Here is a 25,134-nt window from a genome sequence, read left to right as displayed (position 1 = left end):
TGGGTGGACAATTATTATAAGTAAACATTTATTACAAAGCTTATATCAACTCACACTGTCTGTCTGTCTTGTACACATTTTTTACACCTTTTTCTCTCACTTCTGATTCTCCGATGACGAGAAAACTTTGCTTAATTATTATTTCTCCTTAACAAAGCATGAATTAATAAAAGAAAAATTAACCAATTTATTTATTAATTAGTGGTCATTAATTAATTAATTTTGTTTGGTATAGAAAAGGTAAGTAACACTCAAATAACGAAATTTGTCGACGCTGGTGGCGCGAATGTCAAACATGAAGTTTAATAATAACGAATGGAACCGTCGAATTTCATCAAGCTAAACCTCTACGTCCATAAAAGAAACTGCCTCTCTCTAAAGTCTTTAGAAGTATTCTGTTTACATTTCTCTATTCTTACTCAAATCATAGTCTTGTTTTTACTAGTCGCGTCATTGTCTCTGAGTCGAAACTCCCCCTTTCTATGAAACAAATACCTAATTACTAATCGTGTCATAACAGACTACCCAATCTCATGTGCGTCCGCACAGCTGCTCAGTTTTCTAAGACGCTCTTCAATAACTTGAGAACACTTGAATCAACCTTTCAACATTTATCTACAGGGGTAACTGTCGTAGTGTCCTCTGTAATAAGCGCCCTTATATACTCTCTTCTTCTAGCGTCTCTTATCTAGTCGTATTCTATTTACACTTTTGGTTTCGAGATTACTACTCAAATTACCCTTTTTTTTAATCTAATAAATATGTATCCTAACAATGACTGTAATTGTGCAGTTCTTTCGTTTTTCTTTCTTTTATATAAGCTTTGTTTGTTTTTTAAACAAGCTTTTTTTTTTTTTTTACTTGTAGATATCTTCAATGGGTCTTGTTTAGATATTCCCAGTTTTAGTGTCTGAGCCAGCCAGGAAAACCAGTGAATTGGCAGAATTTAAGTCATTGGTTAATATGCATGACTGAATGCATGACGCGTAGGACGTAATCATCTTCTTTTTTGAAGTAACGTCTGTATTTTATAAGATTAGATAAGATAGTTCACGAGAATATTATAGATTCTGTACATTCGTAATACTTGAATAGGTTTATATTTTCAGAAACCTTGAATAGATTGTTTTTAGAAACGCATGGTTCGGTTTTCAAAAGTTGTAGGCTATATAGGGTGCATAAATCTTGAATAGGTTTTGTTTTCAAATACCCTTGGTTCCGTTGTCAAAGTTGTATATAGGTTGTATACTTGAATAGGCTGTGTTTTAAAACCTTGAATAGGTTGTATTTTTAAATAAAAATTCTGTTCTATAAGTCCTGCATTGCTACAATCTTACACAATAGTATGTTCGCATTGATTCTGTAAAATGGATTTCAAATTGCTGGACTGTTAAACTCAATATATATGTTTGAGTCCATCATATTACTAAGAATAAGTGAAGTGTGTCGATGATGACTGATATTAGTTGGGGAAAGTAAAGGCGGTTGGTCGCTGTGGTGACCACATGACACCCTCGTAAACCGTAGGTCACAGAAACAGGAGACTTTTATTATTTTATTATCATCAGCCCCATAGATCGCAAGGTTTGAATGGGGACATTTTCAAGCGCTCAGCAAATGCTACTCTGCTCAAGTCGGTGTTCGAACTGGAGCACTACTGTCATGTGGCATAGCCGTAGACAAGCGCTTTTGGATCTATCTGCCACACATAGCACATTTTCGCCATGAAAATTGGAATCGGTGTCCCGGCCAGAGCGGCTGTGTCATCACATTAACATTTTTTTTTAATCACATCACTTGGCTGCACGTGTTCATGTTGAAGAGAGATGTTTCTCAACTCTTGGTTCTTGTACCCTGGAAGTACTCGGCGAGACGGTCAATGGTTCTAGAAAAATAACTGTGTACAGCATATCGGGAGAAAAATAATAGTGTATGTGTGATTGTTACGAGTAGGATACTCAATGTGTATTAAGATGTGTATGCAGGGGCGGACTGGCTATATGGGCAATCGGGCAAATGCCCGGTGGGCCGGTACCCAAATGGGCCGGTAGAGCCACCGAAGGGCCACATGGATGCCACTATGGTACCTATCAAATTGTTAAAGGTTTTATACTATTCTCTTCTAGAAAGGCCCCTCTGAACGCAATGTTTAAAAAGAAATCTTGCACAGACTCTACAGTGTAATAGCGCCTACTAGTTTAATTTAACGTTTACCGAAATAATGCAATAGCCTTCATCTGTAGACAGTGCCACTAGTTGGCTTCATCGTTTTAGGGCCTACATACTAAGCGATTCAAAAGTAACAAAAGGTTTATATTTATTATATAGATATAGAGGTCACTGTAAGCATGATTTCGAGGACAGCTAGACTTAGAATTGGAGACCCATCATATGATATAGAACTTCTGTGCCGAATTGTATAGAGAGGCCAGGGCCGATTTTGACACCCAGTCCGCCCCTGTGTGTATATGGATTGAGGACCACTGGAGTGGAGCGTGATAATCATTCCAAAACATTCTTTTTGTTTTCTTTATCGTAACACTAGTAATTTAGACAAGGGTAGTAATCGAATTAATACTATCAATTTTCTGTCATCTTTCTTATTTCCCTTTTCGATTACACATGTGTGAATGTTATGTTTTGTTTGTTTGTGTGTGTGTGCTTGCGTGCGTGCGTTCGCGCGCAAAATAAATGATCTGTGTTTTCCCATCAACTAGGTTCATAATGCTATGGTATTGTAAAGTGAAAAAAAAAAATAACGCACAGCTTATCATAAGAGTTTTAGATGAAAAAAAAAATGTGTCCGGGCTTTTGGATTTTGTTTGTTGTCTGATACTACTTCACTTTTTCTAATGCGAGTCCGAACGCATCCAAGGGACACAACAATTAAATTTAACATACTTAAAATCTGTGAAGACTTCAACTGATGTTTATTTACAGATGGGGAGGATCGTCTTGTCTCTCTATCCGTCGTTTAATTAGAAGTCTATTCACTATACATCCTTCTACACAGCCCTAGACCTAGTCTTTGTATATCATGTACGCGTATTCTGCAACGTCATTCGTCTGTCTACGTCACTACTTTGACCGTCACTAAAAACAATGCACGATGTAGATCTATTCATTTACGAAACTAACAATCTCTAAACTAAACTAGGCCGCTACACTATATATGTATGTACCCTTTTGAAGACACACTGATACCATTATTTGTGTATATAATTGGTTTAGTTTGTATTGGTTTGTTTATTATTTACGACAATAAATAACTGTGGGAGAAACAACGTGTACAAGATTTAAAAAGTAACTTTTGTTCTTACAAAATGATTGGTTAATTTAAAAGTTCCCTTTTCAGACCATGCGATCTATCAGGCAGACGATGTAAAGGCCATCTGTTTCTATGGCCCATGGTTAACGAGGGTTTCATGTGGCCAGCATGACGAACCCATTAGAGCTGGGTGGACTCAGAGGCGCCCTAAAGATCCCAAAATTAAAAATCCAATTGTTTACTAGGATTCAAACCGGGATCCTCTGGTTTGGAAAAGCTTTACCACCGCCTTTACTTTCCTCAACCAAACCAGGTACCCATTAGAATTGGGTCGGCTGGGGGCGTTCTAAAAATCCCGAAGCTCAAATCTCATTCTTCGGTTCAAAAGCCATGCGCTTTACCACTTGGTTACCCAGACATCTTTACAATAAGATAACTGTTTACGTGTGTGGCCTAGATTTTCAAATGTAAATTATTGGCAATACTATTAATTCAAAAATAAAACCTATTTATATTATGCGGTAAATAATACGCTATTGTGTCTTTCTTCTTCTACTATCCAGTGTATGAAGTGTGGACCGGACAACTCAGGTCAGTGTGTTGGACCCAAAATCTGCTGTGGTCAAGACTTCGGCTGCTTGATAGGGACAGCGGAGACAGTGGTGTGTCAACAAGAGAACCAGGTTTCGACGCCTTGCTTGGTTAGGGGCGAAGTCTGTGGGGCCCGAGACAGCGGGTACTGTGTGGCGGATGGAATTTGCTGCGATTCTGGTGAGTTGTTTTGAAAAATTGCTCTTTAACAGCGACCCTTATGTAAGCTATATATTCGATCACTCCAACGCAGCAGACGAAGCCATTGTCTACAAGGGGAATATTTAAGCACTCTTTCGACTTCTATCTTCGGCGGTAGAATTTCTTTAAGTGGCTGAGAGGCAAAGCGCTTGACTTCGAACTGGGGATTCCGGGTTCGAATCCTGGTGAAGACTTGGATTTTTAATCTCAGGATCTTTGGGCGCCTCTGAGTCCACCCAGCTCTAAAGGGTACCTGGCATTAGTTGGGGAAAGTAAAGGCTGTTGGTCGTTGTGCTGGCGACATGACACCCTCGTTAACCGTAGGCCAAAGAAACAGATAACATTTACATCATCTGCCCTATAGACCACAAAGGTTTTCTTTAATCCTTCAAACATGCATGTAAACATTAATAAATGTTAGGAAATTACTATTTGGTGTCGTATTTGGTTAGATGGAGTCGAATCAGGCAAAATCAGTGGCTCTCGACAGTCTGAAACCCAGATTTCCTTGCTTCTGATTCAGTCTGTTCGATAACCTTCCAACTAACATCAAAAACATTTTGAATAAAGTCGAAGTGCTGTACCCTGCCTCCCCCCCTCCCATTGCCATGGTGCTACAAGTCAACGACCGTCCACAAAAACAAGTCATTTCTCCCCACACCCATTCTCGAATTAAGTTTAAACTTTAAAACAATTATATATTGTACCTAACAAGAGATGAATCAATTACTAATTAACCCTTTAGTCATTTAATGATTGGTAATGTTATGTTTTTTTATAAAGGGAAATAGCTTCTCCATTATTGAGATATATAGTTGTAAATGTGGAGTTCTTTCCTTTTCATGTGGCCTTTTTTTTTTTTTTTTTTTTTTTAAAGATTTTTTTTCTTTCTTTGTTAATATTTATATTTATAATAATAATATAATAATAATTTAACTAATAAAATATATAATAGTTTATATTTTCTTTTCGTCTTTTATTTTTGAAGGGTCGTGTGCAATGAATGAGAGATGCACCAAGCAAGGGGACATGATCCTCGATGGGCAGACGTCAAGGAGTGACGTCTTGCAGTTGATACACAAACTACTCAGAGAACGAGATTATGACTAATGTCCACGTGAAGTCACAAGACGAGCGCGTGGCGTCTAGAGATTTCGCAATAAAATGACGTCGAAAATACTCTTCGTTTTTTTATGTTATATTTTATATACAACAATTTGATAACAAATATATAAGTAAAAGGTCACTGAAAAATATTATATATATATATATATACATTTTTTTTGTGTATGAATATTAATTTTACAATATCCAGATCAAAGGTTTTAAATAATAAGATAATCTTTCATCGAAAGATTTTATTTCTTGATATAAAGTTACATAAGAAACATGAAAATAACATTCTAAAAATACTATTACAGTTATTTGGCTAAATACTGACACACACATATATAGATCCTATTATTATACAATATCACATGAAAAAAAAAAGCTTACATTTCGGTTTAAACAGATCTAACTGAAACAAGAAAGTAACAAAAAATAAAGGTTTTATAAAGATTTTTAGAACACCCCTGACTGCACATTTAGAAGACCCATGACTGCACATTTGGAACACCCCTGAGTGCACATTTTGAACACCCCTGAGTGCACATTTAGAACCCCCTTGAGTACAAATTTAGAAGCTTCATGAGTGCACTTAAATAACGAGCTTACATTGGGGAAATAAAGGCGGTTGGTTGTTGTGCAGGACACATGATAACCTCGTTAACAGTCGACCATATACACAGATTGGCTTTGCGACAACTGACCAACACATTTACGACAACCGACCAACACATTTACGACAACCGACCAACACATTTACTTCCGATTTAAAGTTATAAAAAAACAACAACAAAGTGTAACATTTATGAGAGTAGACTATTGCACTGCAAATACACAATCACTCATGAAAAACCATTGAAACACATTAATGGAACATAGGCCAACATCAAGCCCTAACAACATTAGAGGCCAAATAAAACATAGAAAGTGTGTCAAAATAGGAACTTCGAGAAATAGTAATCAAAGATTTTAACGCAAAATCGAAAAACAAATCTTAAGACATTTACAATAGTTTTAGTCCTAATAGCATTTTTATAAGCTACTAATGTATAGCTTCATGTTTAAACTTCAACACTTTACACCACTGATGCCCAAAATACGGCCCGCAGGCCTTATCCGGCCCGCGACGTGGTTCCATCCGGCCCTCCGAAATGTTGGAACAAAGTATAAAAAGACCCCCATCCAACAAATGTTGACTTATGTATCTTTACCTACGTTTGGGCCCTCAATTTTTATTTAATTAATTGGTACCATGACCTTTAATATTTGTACGCTTATTAAATGTAAGCCTAGAATCTACCAGAAAAAGTTAACAGACCTTTACTTTTTGTGGAACATGATAATAAGCCAACATATTTGATTTGTAAAGAAAATGCGTCTGTTTTAAGAAGAAAAACATGAAAACCGAGTTAAAAAACAAATATGGCGACAATCTTGATTTAAGCCGCGAATAAAAGATAGTTTAACTACGCCTACAGATTGGAGGATCGATGGGAATATTTACTCAAAAGAGAAAATGAGCATTTGTAAGGCTCGTGAAAAAAAAGAAGATAAGTTCAAATAACAAATATCCAATTCATTAATGTAAGTACTAGATCCAATGGTTTCAAATCAAATATTTTCAAATTCAAGCCAATTTCAATTCGTTACTTTTTCGCTCATGTGGCCCGCGACACGAGTGTCGGAAATAAAAATGGCCCGCAGGACGAATTAGGTTGAGCATCACTGCTTTAGACAATAGAAAAAAAACGTTAGAATACATTGACTTCAAGTTTGTCTAGTCTAGAGTTTCATGTGGCAACACAGACCTAGCTTTGACCTATATATATTTGCCAGATAAAATATTCAATACGACAAAGTAAATTCTACAAACTAAACCGATAAGAATCTATTTTGTGTTACTGTTTCTAATCAAAACAAAGTTGTTCTTTATAAAAAAAAAAAAAAAAAAAATAGTTTACCTGTAGGTACGTTAGTTCTAAATACTCTGCCATATAGCCTAATCAACTGTCACACAACCCAATCAAAACTGTCACACAACCCATTCAACTGCCACAAAGCCCAATCAACTGTCACACAACCCTATTAACTGTCACACAACCCTATCAACTGTCACATAACCCAATCAACTGTCACACAACCCTATCAACTGTCACATAACCCAATCAACTGTCACACAACCCAATCTACTGTCACACAGCCCAATCAACTTCACAAAGTCTAATGAACTGTCACACAACCCAAACAACTGTCACACAACCCAATCAACTGTCACACAACCCAATCTATTGTCACACAACCCTATCAACTGTCACATAACCCAATCAACTGTCACACAACCCAATCAACTGTCACACAACCCAATCAACTGTCACATAACCCAATCAACTGTCACACAACCCAATCTACTGTCACAAAGCCCAATCAACTTCACAAAGTCTAATGAACTGTCACACAACCCAAACAACTGTCACACAACCCAATCAACTGTCACACAACCCAATCTACTGTCACACAACCCAATCAACTGTCACACAACCCAATCTACTGTCACACAACCCAATCTATTGTCACACAACCCAATCTACTGTCACACAACCCAATCTTCTGTCACACAACCCAATCAACTGTCACACAACCCAATCTACTTTCACACAACCCAATCTACTGTCACACAACCCTATCAACTGTCACACAGCCCAATCGACTGTCACACAGCCCAATCAACTGTCACACAGTCTAATCAACTGTCACACTAAAATGCCGTACAGCACATTTGATTGGCACCTAACACACTCAAAATTTTAACAATATTGATCAGAAGGCAGTCATCTTATTTTAAAGATCTAGTAGTTGTACATTCCATCGCTTGCAGTGCATTGATTTCTAGTTCTTTATTCTATTCATTCTTTATAGGTTTACGATATTCCTGTGTTGCCATAAAAATACTTTTTTTTTATATATTTGCTGGGGAAGGGGAGACAACGCCAGACTTCTGATTATAAAGTCTCGTTTTATCCCGACGAAAAGACGTTAATCCCGTGGTTCATTATTGTAGAGCTCTCTTTCTTCTAGTAAAGTTTAAAGTCGTCAATATATTTCAAAGAAAGGAAAGTAACTTATAGAGTGTATGTTTGCGTCTGTGTGTGTGTGTGAAAGGGAAAGGGTTACATAGGGCCTGAGAACTACTGCACTACACCAATCACAGCAGCACTGAATCTGTCTCTTACAATTAAATTAAGACTGATCTTGCTTGGAATGAAAAAGCAATACCAGGCAACGCGAGCTTCACCTGATTATCTTTTGTAATAAAAACCGAATCGATCAAAACAGCATAAAAAGAATAACTCTCTGCACGGATCTGCTTTAGTAATCTACAATGTTATTCTTGTTCATATTGCTGGAGTCGATGCCTGACAACAATGTCTTATCGGTATCGATTCCATCCTTTTTCGTGGACGATTCCTCTGGGCCTGTCTCCTGGTCTTCTGGGCCGAACGCCGCTTGTGTAGGAGTCGATATCGCTTTTGTATGTGGGATCGAAACGAATGTATTGGTCGTCATCGTCGTCGTCGTAGTAGGAGTCGCTGTCGGCGTCAGAGTCTCGATCCCTGCGACGCCGCCTCTGCTGTTTCTTGCGACGCTCGTGCGTGGCGTAAATGTGGAACTCTCCGTTTTCCAGTTTTACTTTCACTTCCGTGAACGGAAATTTCCCATAGGTTCTCATGAGTTCCTCTCGCAGAAAGTCTGGAATGCCCCTGAACTCGCCCATTGAGTCTCTAACGTTAATGTTTGTGACGCGTCCAAACTCCAGGTCACATGTTATATTGAAACCAGGATTGAATGGTCCGTAAGACGGGTACGGCATGCGAACCGGTACAGGCATTGGCGCTGGTACGGGGTAAGGGTTCGCAACGCCAGGGTACATCCCCTGGGGGTTGTAAAAGGGCGCCGGCTGAACGACCTCACCGTTGGGTCCATAGAAGTACTGCCGAGGTGGTGGCGGGTTGTAGAAGCCCATCTGGGGCGCTGAGTTGTGTCTTCTGTCAATGTATATGGCGGGAGCAGGGCGCGGTGGAATCAAGCCCCCAGTAGTCATGTATCCAGGCTGTTGGTTGTAAACGCCAGGTCCATACATAGGGTTGTGGGTGTTTGGAAAAGGGTTGGCGCTGATGGCCGAGTAAATGGGCGACTGCAGAGACGGAACCTCGATCCCTCTGTGTCCAGACACCTGCATGGCTGGGATGTCCAGCAGCGGTCTTTTGCCGAAACGTGACGACACAACTGGGTCCACCATCTTGTGTCTCTAATCCTTCAACTAATCCTCTAAGTGAACCTCCAAAGTTACGCTTCTAAAATAAAGTAGCCATGAGTCTGTTTTAATACTTGATCCAAAGTGAAATATTCCATTGAAGTTACAGTAAAAGGTTTTAGATAAATCCGTCTCACTTAGTGACTGTCTTGGCAATTTCTTTGGGTCCTATTTTCTGGAGAAAAAAAAATGCATTAACACCTTAAATAGATTTCTGATTAAACACTTAAATAAATAAACTGTTTTATTTACAATTTCAAAATGCCCATAATATCATTTATACAGATTTAATCACAAAACAAATAGTAATTATTTTAATCTTTTATATTATCATTATTATGTGTAATTAGACGATTTTAAGATATGTTCTACAGTCCTTAAGTTCTGGTCCATTGCATCAGTGGATTAAGGATTTTCTGATAGGGGAAGAACAAACTGTAGTAATAAATGGCTCTAAATCGACACCATTAACAGTAAACTCAGGCGTACCTCAAGCTACAGTCTTAAGTCCACTACTATATTTAATGTACATTTTAAGACTTTATTAGAATGTACCCTTAGCTCCAGGGCCGGCCTTAGGCCACTGCAACCAATGCGGGCGCAGTGGGCCCCCACTTTCATAGGCCCTGTGCTAATTCTATGTGTAAATTAATAAATTATGCCATTATAACTTATACCAGGATTCTCGCGATTTTCAAGGAATTCCTTGAAATATCCGGAAATTGCAAAATATACGAAAAAGTCCGGGAAAGTTCCTGAAATTATTAAAATCTTCTGAAAACTCATAAAACTCTCTTGTAAAAAAGACAAAATTATCATTCAATATGGAAAACGCCGATCCTACACGCGATATAAGAAAAAGTGGGGAATTGTCATCTTTCAACCCAACTGTAAAACAATCTTAATTTTAACTTATTATCCTTATATCTACCGAAACTGGGCCCCGTTTCGCATAGGTCCCCGAAATAATTAGGGTTGGCCCTGCTTAGCTCAATTAGTTGAATAGTTTATTATTTCTTTACCAGCAATCAGTCAGCAACATTGATTCAACAGCAATCAAACTGCAGTGCAAACAAATATTATTCATATTGCCGCTGTTTTTGTTTTTAAATCTTTATCTGTGTAAGCGAGACAAAGAGTCACGCTCAGAAAGGGACGTCATTTGGGTTTGAACAACCACACCCCATTCTTAATTGGGTCAATATAAACAAAACAAGCGTGAGGGACCAATCTGAACTAAAGCGTTCAAGTGTATCTAAGACGCGGCTATTCATCAAATTAATGGTTGAATAGTTCTTGTAGGGAGTCGTTCATCTGCTCATTATTTAAACAATAGTTGTAACGTTTCGTGTACTCCTGATAAATGTAACTTTTGGTGTCGTCAGAGCAAATCTTGCAGACAGGTTCAGTCTGGAACTTATGTCAAAGAAGATTTTAAACAATTAATACTTTCTTGACTTAACAACATGTCTCTTACAGTACAAGATGTCGCTTACAGCACAAGATGTCGCTTACAGTACAAGCTGTCGCATACAGTACAAGATGTCGCTTACAGTACAAGAGATGTCGCATACAACACAAGAGGTTGCTTACAGCACAAGAGGTCGCTTACAGTACAAGATGTCGCTTACAGCACAAGATGTCGCTTACAGCACAAGATGTCGCTTACAGTACAAGCTGTCGCATACAGTACAAGATGTCGCTTACAGTACAAGATGTCGCATACAGTACAAGAGGTCGCTTACAGTACAAAATGTCGCATACAGTACAAGAGGTTGCTTACAGCACAAGAGGTCGCTTACAGTACAAGATGTCGCTTACAGCACAAGATGTCGCATACAGTACAATAGGTCGCTTACAGCACAAGAGGTCGCCTACAGCAGAAGATGTCGCTTACAGTACAAGAGGTTTCTTACAGTACAAGAGGTTTCTTACAGTACAAGAGGTTTCTTACAGTACAAGAGGTTTCTTACAGTACAAGAGGTTTCTTACAGTACAAGATGTCGCTTACAGTACAAGATGTCGCATTCAGTACAAGAGGTCGCTAACAGTACAAGATGTCGCATACAACACAAGAGGTTGCTTACAGCACAAGAGGTCGCTTACAGTACAAGATGTCGCTTACAGCACAAGATGTCGCATACAGTACAATAGGTCGCTTACAGCACAAGAGGTTTCTTACAGTACAAGAGGTTTCTTACAGTACAAGAGGTTTCTTACAGTACAAGAGGTTTCTTACAGTACAAGATGTCGCTTACAGCAAAAGATGTCGTTTACAGCACAAGATGTCGTTTACAGCACAAGAGGTCGCCTACAGCAGAAGATGTCGCTTACAGTACAAGAGGTTTCTTACAGTACAAGAGGTTTCTTACAGTACAAGAGGTTTCTTACAGTACAAGAGGTTTCTTACAGTACAAGATGTCGCTTACAGCACAAGATGTCGTTTACAGCACAAGAGGTCGCTTACAATACGAAGACTGCCTGGACGTGGGGTAAAGCGCTCAAAACTATCGTCTCAAAAGTCCGGGGTTCGAACCCTGCCTGCAGAAACTTCCTTTCAATGTATATAAAGCAAAATAACTTATTCATTAAATGAATGGTAACAACACTACTGTTGTAACAAACTAATATGAACACGTTGTTTTAGTTCTAGTCCTATACAGTGTAACAATCAATTCTACCTGTAGATCTGACACAATACTTTACGCAGATGTTATGAACAACTTTTGGATTAAAGACATTTGGACATTTGTACTTTACGCAGATGTTATGAACAACTTTGGGATTAAAGACATTTGGACAGAACTATTACATTGAAAGTAGTTAAGTAAATATAAACCAAGACTTTTTTACTTAAATAGTGAGGTTGTGATCAGATAATCTACTGGATAATCTACATAGGGCTAGTTATATGGAAAATGTCCGAGCCTTGAAGTGTGATTGAATCCACGTTTTAAAATCTAGTTGCTAACTCTGTTCCTCACAAAGCTGAGAATATCAGGTGTTATATAAGCCATTTGCAACATTGTAGTATGTACAAGTGTCATCCAGCCTCAGTCAGAAGTGTTGTATCATCCAAAAACAGTCAGATGTATTTTATTTTTCAACTACAGTCAGATGTGTTGTATCATCCAGTATCAGTCAGATGTTTTGTATCATCCAATAAAATATTTACAAATGTATATTTATCATCAAGTACAGTAGCATATGTTGAAGTATTACCCAACTAGTTATATGTGATATAAAAAAAACCCCAGATACTGTCAGATCTCAGATGCGTTGATCTCAGATTTGTATCAACCAGCTACAGTCAGGTTAGTTGAAGAATCAACCAGCTACAGTCAGAACTCTGGTGTGTTGAGAAATCACCCAGCTTCAGTCCGATGTGTTGAGGAATCACCCAGCTACAGTCAGGTTAGTTAAAGAATCACCCAGCTACAGTCAGATCTCTGGTGTGTTGAGGAATCACTCAGCTACAGTCAAGTTAGCTGAAGAATCACCCAGCTACAGTATAAAGCGTTGAAGAATCACCCAACTACAGACATCAGGCAATATATTTGTCATTCATTACATCTAGATCTAGCCATTATATTTACCAGAAATGAATTGAACACAACCAAATCTTGGCCCTAATGGTCATTTGTAAACAGGGTGTTTGATTTTAAGTTTATTAATAAAAACATATTTTAGGCCCCAAGCACAGTAGCGCTGAGGTAGGGGAAGTAAGCGGTATGCTAAAGAGCTCTAACTTTCTACGACATATGAAGCAATCCAGCATACCCAAACCCGTTATTGATAAGAAGTCTACACACCGTGTCTTGATTGACTGCGTGTAAAAAAAAAAGTAAAAAGAGAGTTGGGAGGGTGGAGAAAGAATACGTGGAAAGTAACGGCTAGATCTACGTTGGTTAAAATTGTATATGCAAAAATATAAAACTCTTTTTCAGTTGATTATAAGCTTGCTGTAAATGTGAAATTATAGGAACAATAACAGGCTACTATATTCATGAGAATTTCAGACATAAAGTTCAAAAGAGAAGATAATTATGCCCTGCAGCTCCTCCATGTGTAAATCTACTCGTACATGACAATCTGTGCCTTAAACGCCAAGTCGATGGTAGGTCTATACCAGTATGATTCAGGCAACCCATTAGTAATATTTCTCATTATGGGACTAACGCTAATTACTATTCCAGAACAGAACCTTCATGACCTCCTTGTTTTCAACTTTAGATTGTTGGACTTGCTCTCGTCATCGTTGTTTACAGGATTAGAAATAATAAACACAGTAAATGATCTCTATCAACTCTATATTAACTCTAGATCAACTCTATATCAACTCTAGATCAACTCTAGATCAACTCTAGATCAACTCTAGATCAACTCTAGATCAACTCCATATCAACTATATATAAACTCTAGATCAACTCTATATCAACTATATATAAACTCTATATCAACTCTATATCAAGTCTAGATCAACTCTAGATCAACTCTAGATCAACTCTACACTGATACCTTTCAAAATTTCAAACTCCAACACGTGACTAATTAAGTGCACCGTTATGACTATAGGAAAGGATTATATTTTTAATAGTCGGGTGGGGAGGATTAAGTGTTGTTTCTTAAGCTCTTTCTCTCCTAATTAACGATACCATCGTTGATTTGACCTCATTAAATAAAATTAATTTCGTTTTTATAAAGTAGCATTTGTATTATATAAAACGAGCATACATTATCCTATAATTCTATACCAAAAGTAATGTTTTCTGATAACAAACAAAAATGTAATTGAAGTTGAATCTTAACTGGGTAGAATGTACAATTGTGTCAGAACATGGGGGTGAAAATAACGGAGATAAAGAGTTAATTAAGGTTGTCACTCACAAAAAAAAAGTAAAAATCCAGCCATGTTATATGTTTCGTGGATCTTTTAGACGACTAGAGTGCTTACCGATGTAGTTTGTTTATTCTACTATAGAAGTGAAAAAAAAAACAACCTGCATCCTTTTAATAGGTGATGCTTCGGATATATATTTTTCTAGCTCCAGATAAATGTCTTAATAAATCGTTATACTTACGACAGGTTTTTGTCTGAGACAGCAGGAAAACACAATATAGAATTTGATTATTCGATCTATTCAAATATAACTAATAGGTTATTTTACAGACTATTTCAGTAAAAAGTTAAACTTCAATTCGAACTCACATACATAGTATATTATAAGGTATATATTATACCTGAACACACTTGAATACACACATTTCTTAAATCTTTAAAAAAAAAACAAGAAAAACTTGAGCATGCCATAAAATCTGTGCCATCGATTCTCTAAGCCCCATATGTTAATGTGCTTCCTTTCACCCACGCCAGGCTTGCATTCTTATGTTAGACTTACACACGGCAATCCGAGTTCTGTGCTTAGAAGTTCATTTAATCGATCGCCTGTAAGCCAATGATTCAATGACTGTCGAACTTTCTTGACATCAATACCCGTTTCCAAAACACTTGAATTGAAGAGGTCGCGCCAGGCGAGACCAAAACCGAATGGTCTCGCTCGAGGTCGTCTGCTATTCTGAATCGAAAGGGAGGATATCTATGAACACGTGTTTTAACGGGCTCACTTATAACTATCTAAGCATTGTTAGAAACTATAGAGAGTAGTGATTTAAAAAAAAATATTTAAAAAGGATATTTTCATCAACGGTAAGAAAAGGCCTTACTTTACAGGGCTTGCTTCTTAAGTTTGAAATTTTACCAAGATTAAATCATATGAAAAATTCCAAACTATCCCATTTGTAAAGCTGCAACATATCTTAACATTTACATTCCATGCGAAGTGTATTTTCACAGTAAAGGAGCCATAGTAAAAAAAAAAAAAAAAAAGATTTAGTAAGAAAAGAATCGTGCAATTTCAATATCTCTCTCAATACTTTTTTATGAATCTCCCTTTTTTAAGTAAAACACAATGAAGTCATTACCGCTAATTAATTAAATTATTTTTGTTATTATGTATTGTCTTCGTCAATGAATAATTGTGCAAAGTTTCAATTTGAACCGGGAATGAGAAGTGGAAGAAATAAAGTGTTCAAGATTTGTATCAGACAGACAGACAGACGAACGGAGTGAGTTGACATAAGCTTTGTAAAAAGACGAAATGATGAGCTGTAATATTTTTTACAAAAATTACTTAAAATGAAATTGAAAAATAAAATAAAATATGGGCGCGAGGTGACTGAGTGGTATAGCGCTTGGCTACCAAGTCTAGGAGCCTTGGGTTGGAATCTCAGTGAAGCCATCAGTCCATTCCAACTCAAAAAAGTACCTGACATTAGTTGACCACATGAAACCCTTGTTAATTGTCGACCATAGATGACCTCATCATCAACTGACCTATAGATCTCAAGGTTTGAAAAGGGTACTTTTTAGGGGGATGAAGCCGCCAAGCATTCTCAAGACACAGGAAATCCGTTTTGCATAGGGCCGCCAAGCAATTGTTAGGGCCGGCCCTGAAAAGGAGGATCAGCGAACCAAGACGTCAAAAAAAAAAAAAATGACAGAGCGTCTATGGAAACAGCCCACAAACTAACATTTGCTCTGCTCCATGTGACAGTAAGTGTGCAGACGGCAAAACAGATTGATTACAACATGGGGCACGACAATAACTGGGTGTCCGGCACCTTTTTTTAGCGATCATTTTTTTTTTTTTGCAAGGGAGAGAAGTTTTACTTTTAAAAATTGCCTTTTCGATCTAGACAAGTGTGAGATTTAAAGATGACTTGGAACTTTTGAGGGGATTAAAATACATCTCTCCGTCACAACAAAAAAAAACACAAAAACGATTTTTAGTAGCCAGTAGGTACCATTTACCTATTACCGCTAACGATTAAAGTAGCATTTTGCCGATTAAGAGCATTTTTATTATACAGATAACATTCTCTATAAACATAAAATCTATAAATATATATATATATATATATATGTAATAGTTTGAACACCAAAACTTTTTACATTATTGTAACATTTAAATAGCTCGTTGCTGTCACTTTAATTATACGAAGGTTTTGTTTAATATTTAATGTTATTACAATTTTTTTTACTTCCCATTTATTGGGGAATAGTTTTATATAGTTACAGCTGACCCTCGATAGTAGCACACCCTACATGGACTTGCTGCAGACTCATATTTTTTTATATTTTTAGCGGCCCCCGAAAGGGGAAAAGACGCTATTAGTTTTATGTGGCCTGTCTGTCCGACTGTCTGTCTTTCCTTCCGTCTGTCCCGTTTAGATCTCAGAAACTAGAAGAGAAAATGAAAATCGGACATCATTATATTTTAGATCATTTAAAGTTCTGATACAACGGCTACGTTTTTCTTTTCTGAAAGCGAAAAATCTTTTTTAAATCACTTGTGCAAGCAGTTTTTTTTTCATAAAAATACACCACTTATAGAACTATTAACTATCAAAAACTCGACCACTTTCGGCTCTTCACCAGGGGGAGACGACTGTTTACCATATTTTTATGACTTTTATGCAAACGGTTGTAGATTTTTTGTCAAAAATTTTTCTTTTTATATTTGTATTGTTAAGTTATGTAATTTCTGTTACACTAAGTACTACATTTACACACAAACAAATGTTTACAATTTTTGTTAAAGACAAAAAAATTTTTAGTATGCATTATAAGTTAGACATAATTTAAAACAATTATTAATCTTCTAAACTGCATTTTCTGATAATTGTATAATAGCAGACGTGCGCAGAAACAAAATGAACATTTTTCTTTTTTTTTAAATTCCATTAAGCCTTTACAAAACAATCAGATCAATTATAAGACATAAGCTCGTCAGGTTCACATCTAACATCCACTTTCACCTATCATTTGATCTGCTGACCGCTGGGGCACTACACAAGATCTGTCAACCTTCTTTCTCCATTCTTATCTGTCATTTGACTGATATAATTTCATTCGGATGTTCTTTCTGAAAATATTGAAGCCTGCCTGGGTGGACCACTTCGGGGGCCGATTTTGAGTTTTTGTTTCCACACAAACTGTCTTTGTAACCTTGTTTATTTCATATTTCTGTTTAAGTTCTATAGAAACAGCCTCAAACAGCTCTATACATATAAAACATGTTGGCTTATTTTCATGTTCCATAAAAAGGTTAAAATCTGTTCACCTTTCCAGGTAGTTTCTACATTCAGAGTCAACTTTTCGTTTCTTCAAATCTCTCATTTCATTAACGCACAAAAATTAAAGGTACGGCACCCTTCGTATTGCTACGAAAGGAAGACAACCCAAATTGACTAAGGAAAGATGCACACACATCAAGTCAAGGACACGGCCAGCTCAAGACGTCAGAGGAATGATCCTATCATTAAAAAACAAACTGTCATATCACGTCGCTGAATTATTTTTTCTCTTACTTGAATATTGCAAGCTATAGGTAAGGAAGAGGTTCGTTCGGTTCGTACCGATAAGTTTTTAAGTTCGGGTACGTTTCAAAACTATTCTACAGTAACATCAGTTCTGAACGAAGTGATCAGCTCCTCGGCTGGAGCAGAGAGGTCTGAAAACTCAAGCAACATTTTCCCACTGTCATTTTGGGTGTTTCAAGGTCAGTCGAAGTCATCGAGAAATACATAAAATCCCAATCCATCAAGCGCTAGCTGTATGTGTGTGTTGTTTTCTTATGGTGTTTGTATGCTTCCTGTGTCAGCATCCATACTGATAGTGTTACCCACACTAGTTTGTAGGCCTACACCTGATACACCAAAGAAGCTTACTTATTTATAGTTTCTTTTTTGTGCCATGTATTAAACTATCAAATCAAAAGTTGATTCCAAGATTACTGGGTAAAGATTTCTTTTCGATTTTTCAATACCCAAACCTGCACAATATTTGGCGTCGTCTTGTGTGAGTGTGATATGAATGCTGAACACATTTTAGAAGCGAAGGTGTGAAAGATGAAAACTAACTCAGGAAGTGTACTTTCATTTTATTTGTTTTTGATGTATGCTGGCTGCCTGATATTGCAGTAATCGAATTGGACTCTCGCCTTGATGGTTCCTGGGTTCAAACCCTGCCCGCTGCTATCCCCCGTACCTCATGCGGGAAGTTTAGACTTGGAAGTAAAATTAGTAGATTATCTTCAACTTTGAAGGAACAACATGTAAAACAAACAATGAAGTAAGGGCTGTCACTGCTGCCTACAAAATGTTTGGTTCTTGGTAACAAAATCTAGATTCCATAAAATCTTACTGGTCCATATCACGAGCTTCTGCCCAACATAGAATGGAAATGTTTAAGTTTGTTTACAATGACTCACATTTCTAGTTCTTTACAAACCTATTCTACAATGACATCTTGTTTTTGTTCTATTAGGAATCTCAGAGTTAGGGACAAATGGATTCTTTTCATATTGAAAAATTTGGGATATTCCTTAATAAAGCTATTCCAACGTAAATCAAAGAACTAATTACTAATCCATTATCCAATGTAAATGTTAAAAAAAAACCTCATCCACCATTCAGTGTAAATCTATATCAAAGAATTCATTCATCAAGACATTGCAAGACCCATTGATTTCAGGATATAATTTCTTTTATTACCTGTAATTAAAAACTTGTGAAAAAAAAATATTACAGCTCCAGATGAAAAAAACAAACTTGATTGTAAGTAAACAATTTACTAAAACAAAAGTTGTCTGTGATCGAATAACGTTCAAAAGACAATTCTATAGAACAAACTGTAAAAGAATGTGTTTGTGATCAAATCCAGTACCAAATAACAGCAAAAATATGTAAATAATCGTGAAACCAATTTCTACAAAAAGTGACCTTTTTATATATTGCAATTAGACTTATTAGAAGGAAATATTGGTATGCTAACCTCACACAAGTAAACTATTAACTTCAATTTCTCAAGCAAATCACATACAATTCGTATAAATGTGTTGTTGTATTGTGTGTGTGTGTAAATACACAACCTTAAAAGTGGAACGCAAATAAAAATAGGATAATAATGAATAGTATACTAAATAAGAATAGGACAAATTACATATTTATTGAGATTCTATGTTAAAGTGAAAATGACTAGCCTCATATAAGGTAATTACTGAAGGAAGTCTTAGCCTGAAAAAATAAAATGTAATACAATTATTGTTGTGAACCTGCCTTATCCATCGATTACTTTTAAAAAACCATGTACAACTCCCCCCCCCCCCCCCCATTCCCTTTTTTTCAAGCCGAAGTCACACTAAAGACATGATTCTGTGTGTGTATGATAACCAATGTAGTTATAAACAGGGTGTGAGCTATAACCTTTTGCAAAGTGTTGGGATTTTTTGTGGGCCATTTAAAGAAGGAAAGATTTTCATCCGTGATTGGGTCTTCTCCCCTTGTGTGGATTTTATTTTTTAGAGAATTATTTCACTGAAATATAATTTTATTTATATTGGACCCTAATAGTGGACTGCAAGTGAGAATGCAGGTATCACAAGAGCATGGACAGTTTGTTGAATCCTTAAGACCTATCAATATGTTTTCTATTTTTATGCTGGTATAATTAATTTTTATAAAAGAGAAAAAAAATGCATGTTATGGAAAGTTTGTTTTTATGGAATGTGCTATTTTTTTTGCTCTTAATGTTGAAGAAGCTTAGTTAGTCATTCACAATACTATATAAAGGCCTTTAAAAAAGTAAATATAGGCTAAATAATATAACTTTTTCAATTGTCAGGAATCCATGTCATTCCTATATTCTTTGAATTCCAACCAAATACATTTTCTGTGAAATGATAATGATACTGACATTATGAAATATAAAAGTAAGCGTTACCTATTTACTTTCTTCCCTACAGTTACACTTACTTGAAACAAAATAATCTTTTTACTTTTAGAGTCAATTTTATGGTGTTTGACATTTAGCATTCTCCTAGTTTCAAAGAAAACTTGGAATTATCGAAGTTTCAATATCTTGAATAAATTTATTCTGAGGACACAAATAGGCTTGAAAAAAAAAATGAGCTGATGGAGGTAAGGAGAACAGTTTGCAAACTTTATTTCTATTTACAGTCACTTTCATTTACTCTTATTTTCTCACCAGAATTCCCTATTCTTATCAAGAACAAAGTGGAAATAACAAAGTACTACTTGTAAGAGAAGTATTGAGTGAGCAGTAAAAGAGTTCAGCACCAGAAATATAAGAAAGTTATGCACCACTGATTCTGCCATTACTACCATTTAAAAAATAACATGACTGTTTTGAAATAATTTCTTGTAAGACTGAACAATAAAATATCAAAAGTAAAAAACAAAACTTGATTCTATAAATACTGTCAAAGACAAAAATACTTAGACTAGATGTATTGCACGGGGAAAAGATTACATTGATAACTAATAACAATAGTATTAATGGCCATAAATAAATATTTTACCCAACACAAAATATACTTCTGAATTATTGTAAGAAAAGTGGTTTGAATAAATATTGCACAAATTGAAGTAATAAAACAAAATAATTAAACATTGATTACAAATTTTTTCAAGATGTCTACATTGTGGAGAAACCAAATTTAATAGCAAAAAAAACAAACAAATTATACAGTGCTAAAAAAAATTATAATTTTAGATTGGGCACATAATTCATAAAAATTTGACAAATGAATATAATATATCAAACAAAGTATGTCTTGTAAATGAATTGAGATCCTTAAAGGTGAAGATAAATTTTTTTTATATTAGAAATTTTGTGTGAAATTCAAATACATTGCAGTCAAGAAGTTTTATAAACACTTACACAGCCATTCACATAAAGATTTATAGATCAAATATTTAGCTGTGTTTTATGCATCCATTGTACACATTTTTACTCTGCAGGACCAGCTTCCAGTGTCAGAATGTTACCAATGCCAGCTTTTGTTTTCAGTCCCTGTAATAAATATAGTAATTATAGTTACAAAGACTATCTATATAATTGTAATGTATGGATGCATAAGATAAAAGAATTTAGTGAAATCACTAAAGTAACTCAAGCAAGCTTTTCATTTACCTCTAAGGCTTTCACCATCTTTTTATATGTTTCTTTATCTTTTTTCTTGTTTGGATCACCCACACAATCTTCTAGTTTCATTTGGACCAGAATCTTTTTTAGCTGCCTAGAATTCCCTGCAAATTGAGATGACATTTATTGGGAGATTTAAAAAAAAAGTTGTGTTTTCATTAAGATCTTCAGTGTCTTAATCCCAGTCACCTAAACCCCAGCACTTTATCCCCAGCAAAGCTTCCACCTCTTCAACTCATCCAAGTAGTATTTAGCATCCTTATTCATGGAGGCCAATACAAGGCAAGGACAAACAGAGACGTCTTCATATAACTTGGCATCACAAATTCACAGAGGACCTTTGAGCAGTGGACACCAGGTTTGAAGAGGCTTCAGACATTGCCAGTGACAGATCTTTGGGGAGACAGCTTGACGCTCAATAATCCGAACTGCGCGTGAGAATTAAAGTCTCAAGTCTTATGCATTAAATAATTGTTTATCATCACTGGAAGAAAATCTCTGTTCTCAAAGTTCAACATTCAGATTAGGAAACACTACATAGTCCTACTAATTGGACCAGTTGAAGAGATAGGAAATCTGAAAATTCTAAAATATACACACAAAAAAAGCATACCTTGAAAAGTTTGTAAAGCCTTAGCCTCCACCGTAGTTCCCAAGATGGAAAGAGTCTGGACATTTTTTAAGCCAACCTTACAAAGACTGGTGGCCAGGTCAGAGGTCACAGGCATACAGTATTCCAGATGAACAACTTGAAGTCTTTGACAAGATTTGACTGTAAGACAAAATATTAACAACATTGACAGGTATGATAGGTCCTAATAAGAAGAAGAGATGACATCACTTAAACATTGGTAATAATGTTGTTTTTTTACTTCATTAATACTCAAGAAATTTGAACTACAATTGCAAATACAACAGGATCTTTTTGTCCATGAAAAAACAAATCCTCCTTTTCAGTTAGTGAAACACTGGATTATATTATAGGTAGCGGTAATTATTTATATATAAAAACACAAGTAGAAAAGCACATTCATACAGTCCCAATGTCTCAGTCAGCCTATACAGATATACAATAAATCATAGATCTATATCAACTTCAAATGTGTTCACTTATAATGTATTTTAAATAGCTTTTAGTTTGGCTTACCAAGGGCAACTAATCCAGCTGTATCAAACTCTTTCCCTCCAAGACCAATTTCTTGAATGTCTTTGTAGAACTGACCAATCAAAAGCAAGCATCTGTTGTTCATTCCATTGGCTTTACTAAAGAGATTTGGGGGGGAAAGGATAGATGAAGACAAAAAATATTTAGATCAGTACAGGAGCAGATGACTGTGACCAAGTTATGGGAGCTATCACATAAAAAACAAAACAAACTGTGATTTGGCCCAAAATCTTTCATGAAAGCAAAATTAAAATAATGTACATAGGCCCAAACCTTTAGATGGTAGAATGTATTTATTTAGATCTACAGAGAGTTGCTTTTGATCAAGTACTACACAGAAGTCAAAGAAGAATACATATAAGATTAATGTAATGATGGTAGTGGTGGCACGGAGAGGGGTAGCCAATTGTAACCAGACAAAGATGATACTGGCAACAAGTCTTTGGTGTTTCATTGCTTTCCAGAAGGCCTTCAGGGACCCTACTTAATGAGAGAGAGTCAGAGTCAAAATGATTCAGTATAATAGATCATACAATACATGATTACAAAGGACTACTTTAGCTTTTTGTTTTTTTATTGGTGTCTGGTATCTTCTTTAAGATGGTTTAATCATGACCTAAAGGTTTTGTGTGTGTGTGTGGGGGGGTTAACTTTTTTCATGAATGTTTTTCTTCAATATGACCTTATTATCAGCATTTAGGAATTTATGAAGTTTATTTTACTTTTAACATTCAGATTGCCATACCAGGCAGTGATGCTGAATCTTAAAATACTGCAGATGTGAGCATGGTAAAACATTGATAAGGCTTTTTTGCTATCACTTACAAAGAACATTTTTTGTCTAGTAATCTTAATCTTTGTTGCCCTTTTTTGAAGTGAAATTTAAGTCATCATCTAAGACAGAATTGAGATATTTAAAGGTTTAGACTATTTCAATGTTCTCTTCAGCAACAGAAACAATGACTCTTTTCTTATAAAAGTCAATTATTTCTTTAGGTTTTTTTTTTTTTTACATTTAATATTTAGAAAATATATATTGACAGTATTAGCCAATGTTTTGTATTTCTCTGAAATAATCATCGCAATTCCTGAAATGATCATCACAATTCCTGAAATGATCATCACAATTCCTGAAATAATCATATCACAATTCCTGAAATAATCATCGCAATTCCTGAAATAATCATCGCAATTCCTGAAATATTCATCGCAATTCCTGAAATAATCATCACAATTCCTGAAAAAATCAGATCTGATCTCTGTGAAAGGATGGGAAGGAGGGCCCCATCGTTTGAGAACATTGTTAAGGAAAGAAACAACTACTGGTGTAAAAAATGTATCACAATGGCATCAATGGCGATGTCACGGCCCACTGAGGTAATCCTGTGATAACTAGATGTGTGTTAGATATGCATAGTTTACCCTAACCCTCTGAGGTCTCTGTGGCAAAATTCATTAGCCCATAGTATTAAGAATGGACCAATCTTTAAGGCTTTTTTTTTTCAATATGATGAGAAATCTTGCATATGATAAAAGTTGAGTGAGCCTAGGACCTATAACTAGTCTAGGTACATATTAATCCTAGAATTTAGAACCAGATTGACTAGATCTAGACTTGGCAGGCTACTCAGAAATCATAAGTAATCTAGGCCTGTAGGTTGTACTAAAATACTTTGGAACTCTTATACTTTTTTTTACTAGATATTACTATATAGTCTAGATATCTACAGTACTAGACACTATCAAGATCTTTGTGGCATTTTATTAAGCGATCAATGAACAATCACAAAGAGAAGTGGTTCAACCAATGGGAATCAGGAAAAGCAGGCAAAGCTATGTACATAGAAATGACCATGCCTAACAAACTGGACAGCATTAACTTCCTTCCCAACTAAAAACACACCTTTAAATTACCATCTTAACTCTTTCTCTCCGCAATTATTTTCCTCATTTCGATAGTATTATTCGATTTGCTCATTTGTACTTCACTATCCCACTATTCACTATGAACTTTTATCATATGCAAGATTTCTCATCATATTGAAAAAAAATAAAATAAAATCTTCAATAACTTTTCTGTTTGTTATCAGAAAATGTTATATTTGGTATTAAATTGTAGGAGAAAGCATGCTCTTTTTTACACAACACAGATAAAAGTTAATAAATCCAAAAATTTCATTTAGTTTAATGGGGGTCAAATCAACGTTGGCATCGTCAATTAGAAGAGAAAGAGTTAACAAAATAAATCCCATACATTTTTCCCTTTGTAGACACTGCACCCACCCTTATGAAACCGTACACCATATCCTCTTTGAATGCCCCTTCCTTCTCCACCTTAGGCAAACATTACTACTACTACAGCCCAACATAACCTGTACGGCAGTGCTGAACAACTGAAGAGAACAGCACCCTATTTTTCCTTG

The 25,134-nt window shown here is 35.9% G+C and overlaps 3 protein-coding genes across 9 annotated transcripts in view; 1 reads left to right on the top strand and 2 right to left on the bottom strand.

Annotated features, from left to right (window-relative positions):
* LOC129924525 (conopressin/neurophysin-like) overlaps positions 1-5,239 on the top strand; it is a 36,727-nt gene extending 31,488 nt beyond the window's left edge. The window contains exons 2-3 of the mRNA XM_056019688.1: positions 3,832-4,039; positions 5,049-5,239. Of these exons, the coding sequence (XP_055875663.1) occupies positions 3,832-4,039; positions 5,049-5,170 (330 nt within the window). The 3' untranslated portion in view covers positions 5,171-5,239. The remainder of the gene's footprint in view (positions 1-3,831; positions 4,040-5,048) is intronic.
* A 3,164-nt stretch (positions 5,240-8,403) lies between these two features.
* On the bottom strand, positions 8,404-14,973 carry LOC106078808 (uncharacterized). 5 transcript variants are annotated; one of them, XM_013239840.2, is made up of 2 exons: positions 14,879-14,973; positions 8,404-9,654 (listed from the first exon to the last, which is right to left on the bottom strand). In XM_013239840.2, exon 2 carries the CDS (start codon positions 9,462-9,464, stop codon positions 8,595-8,597), a length of 870 nt encoding a protein of 289 aa, XP_013095294.2. In that variant the 5' UTR covers positions 9,465-9,654; positions 14,879-14,973; the 3' UTR covers positions 8,404-8,594. The 5 variants fall into 5 exon arrangements, with proteins under 5 accessions (XP_013095294.2, XP_013095291.2, XP_055875635.1 ...); XM_013239837.2 differs by lacking the exon at positions 14,879-14,973 and adding an exon at positions 14,561-14,868; XM_056019660.1 differs by lacking the exon at positions 14,879-14,973 and adding an exon at positions 14,693-14,868.
* A 4,729-nt stretch (positions 14,974-19,702) lies between these two features.
* Positions 19,703-25,134, bottom strand: part of LOC106061266 (uncharacterized) — a 34,793-nt gene continuing 29,361 nt past the window's right edge. For all 3 annotated transcript variants that reach the window (XM_056019482.1, XM_056019501.1, XM_056019512.1), the window contains 4 exons: positions 22,694-22,809; positions 22,160-22,318; positions 21,535-21,650; positions 19,703-21,414 (listed from right to left, as the gene is read on the bottom strand). In XM_056019482.1, the coding sequence (XP_055875457.1) occupies positions 21,352-21,414; positions 21,535-21,650; positions 22,160-22,318; positions 22,694-22,809 (454 nt within the window). In that variant the 3' untranslated portion in view covers positions 19,703-21,351. The remainder of the gene's footprint in view (positions 21,415-21,534; positions 21,651-22,159; positions 22,319-22,693; positions 22,810-25,134) is intronic.

This window comes from Biomphalaria glabrata, chromosome 1 (genome assembly GCF_947242115.1).
Source record: "Biomphalaria glabrata chromosome 1, xgBioGlab47.1, whole genome shotgun sequence".
NCBI classification, from domain to species: Eukaryota; Metazoa; Mollusca; class Gastropoda; family Planorbidae; genus Biomphalaria; species Biomphalaria glabrata.
Note: the sequence above shows the minus strand (reverse complement) of the source record. Positions and strands in the feature narration are given on the sequence as shown.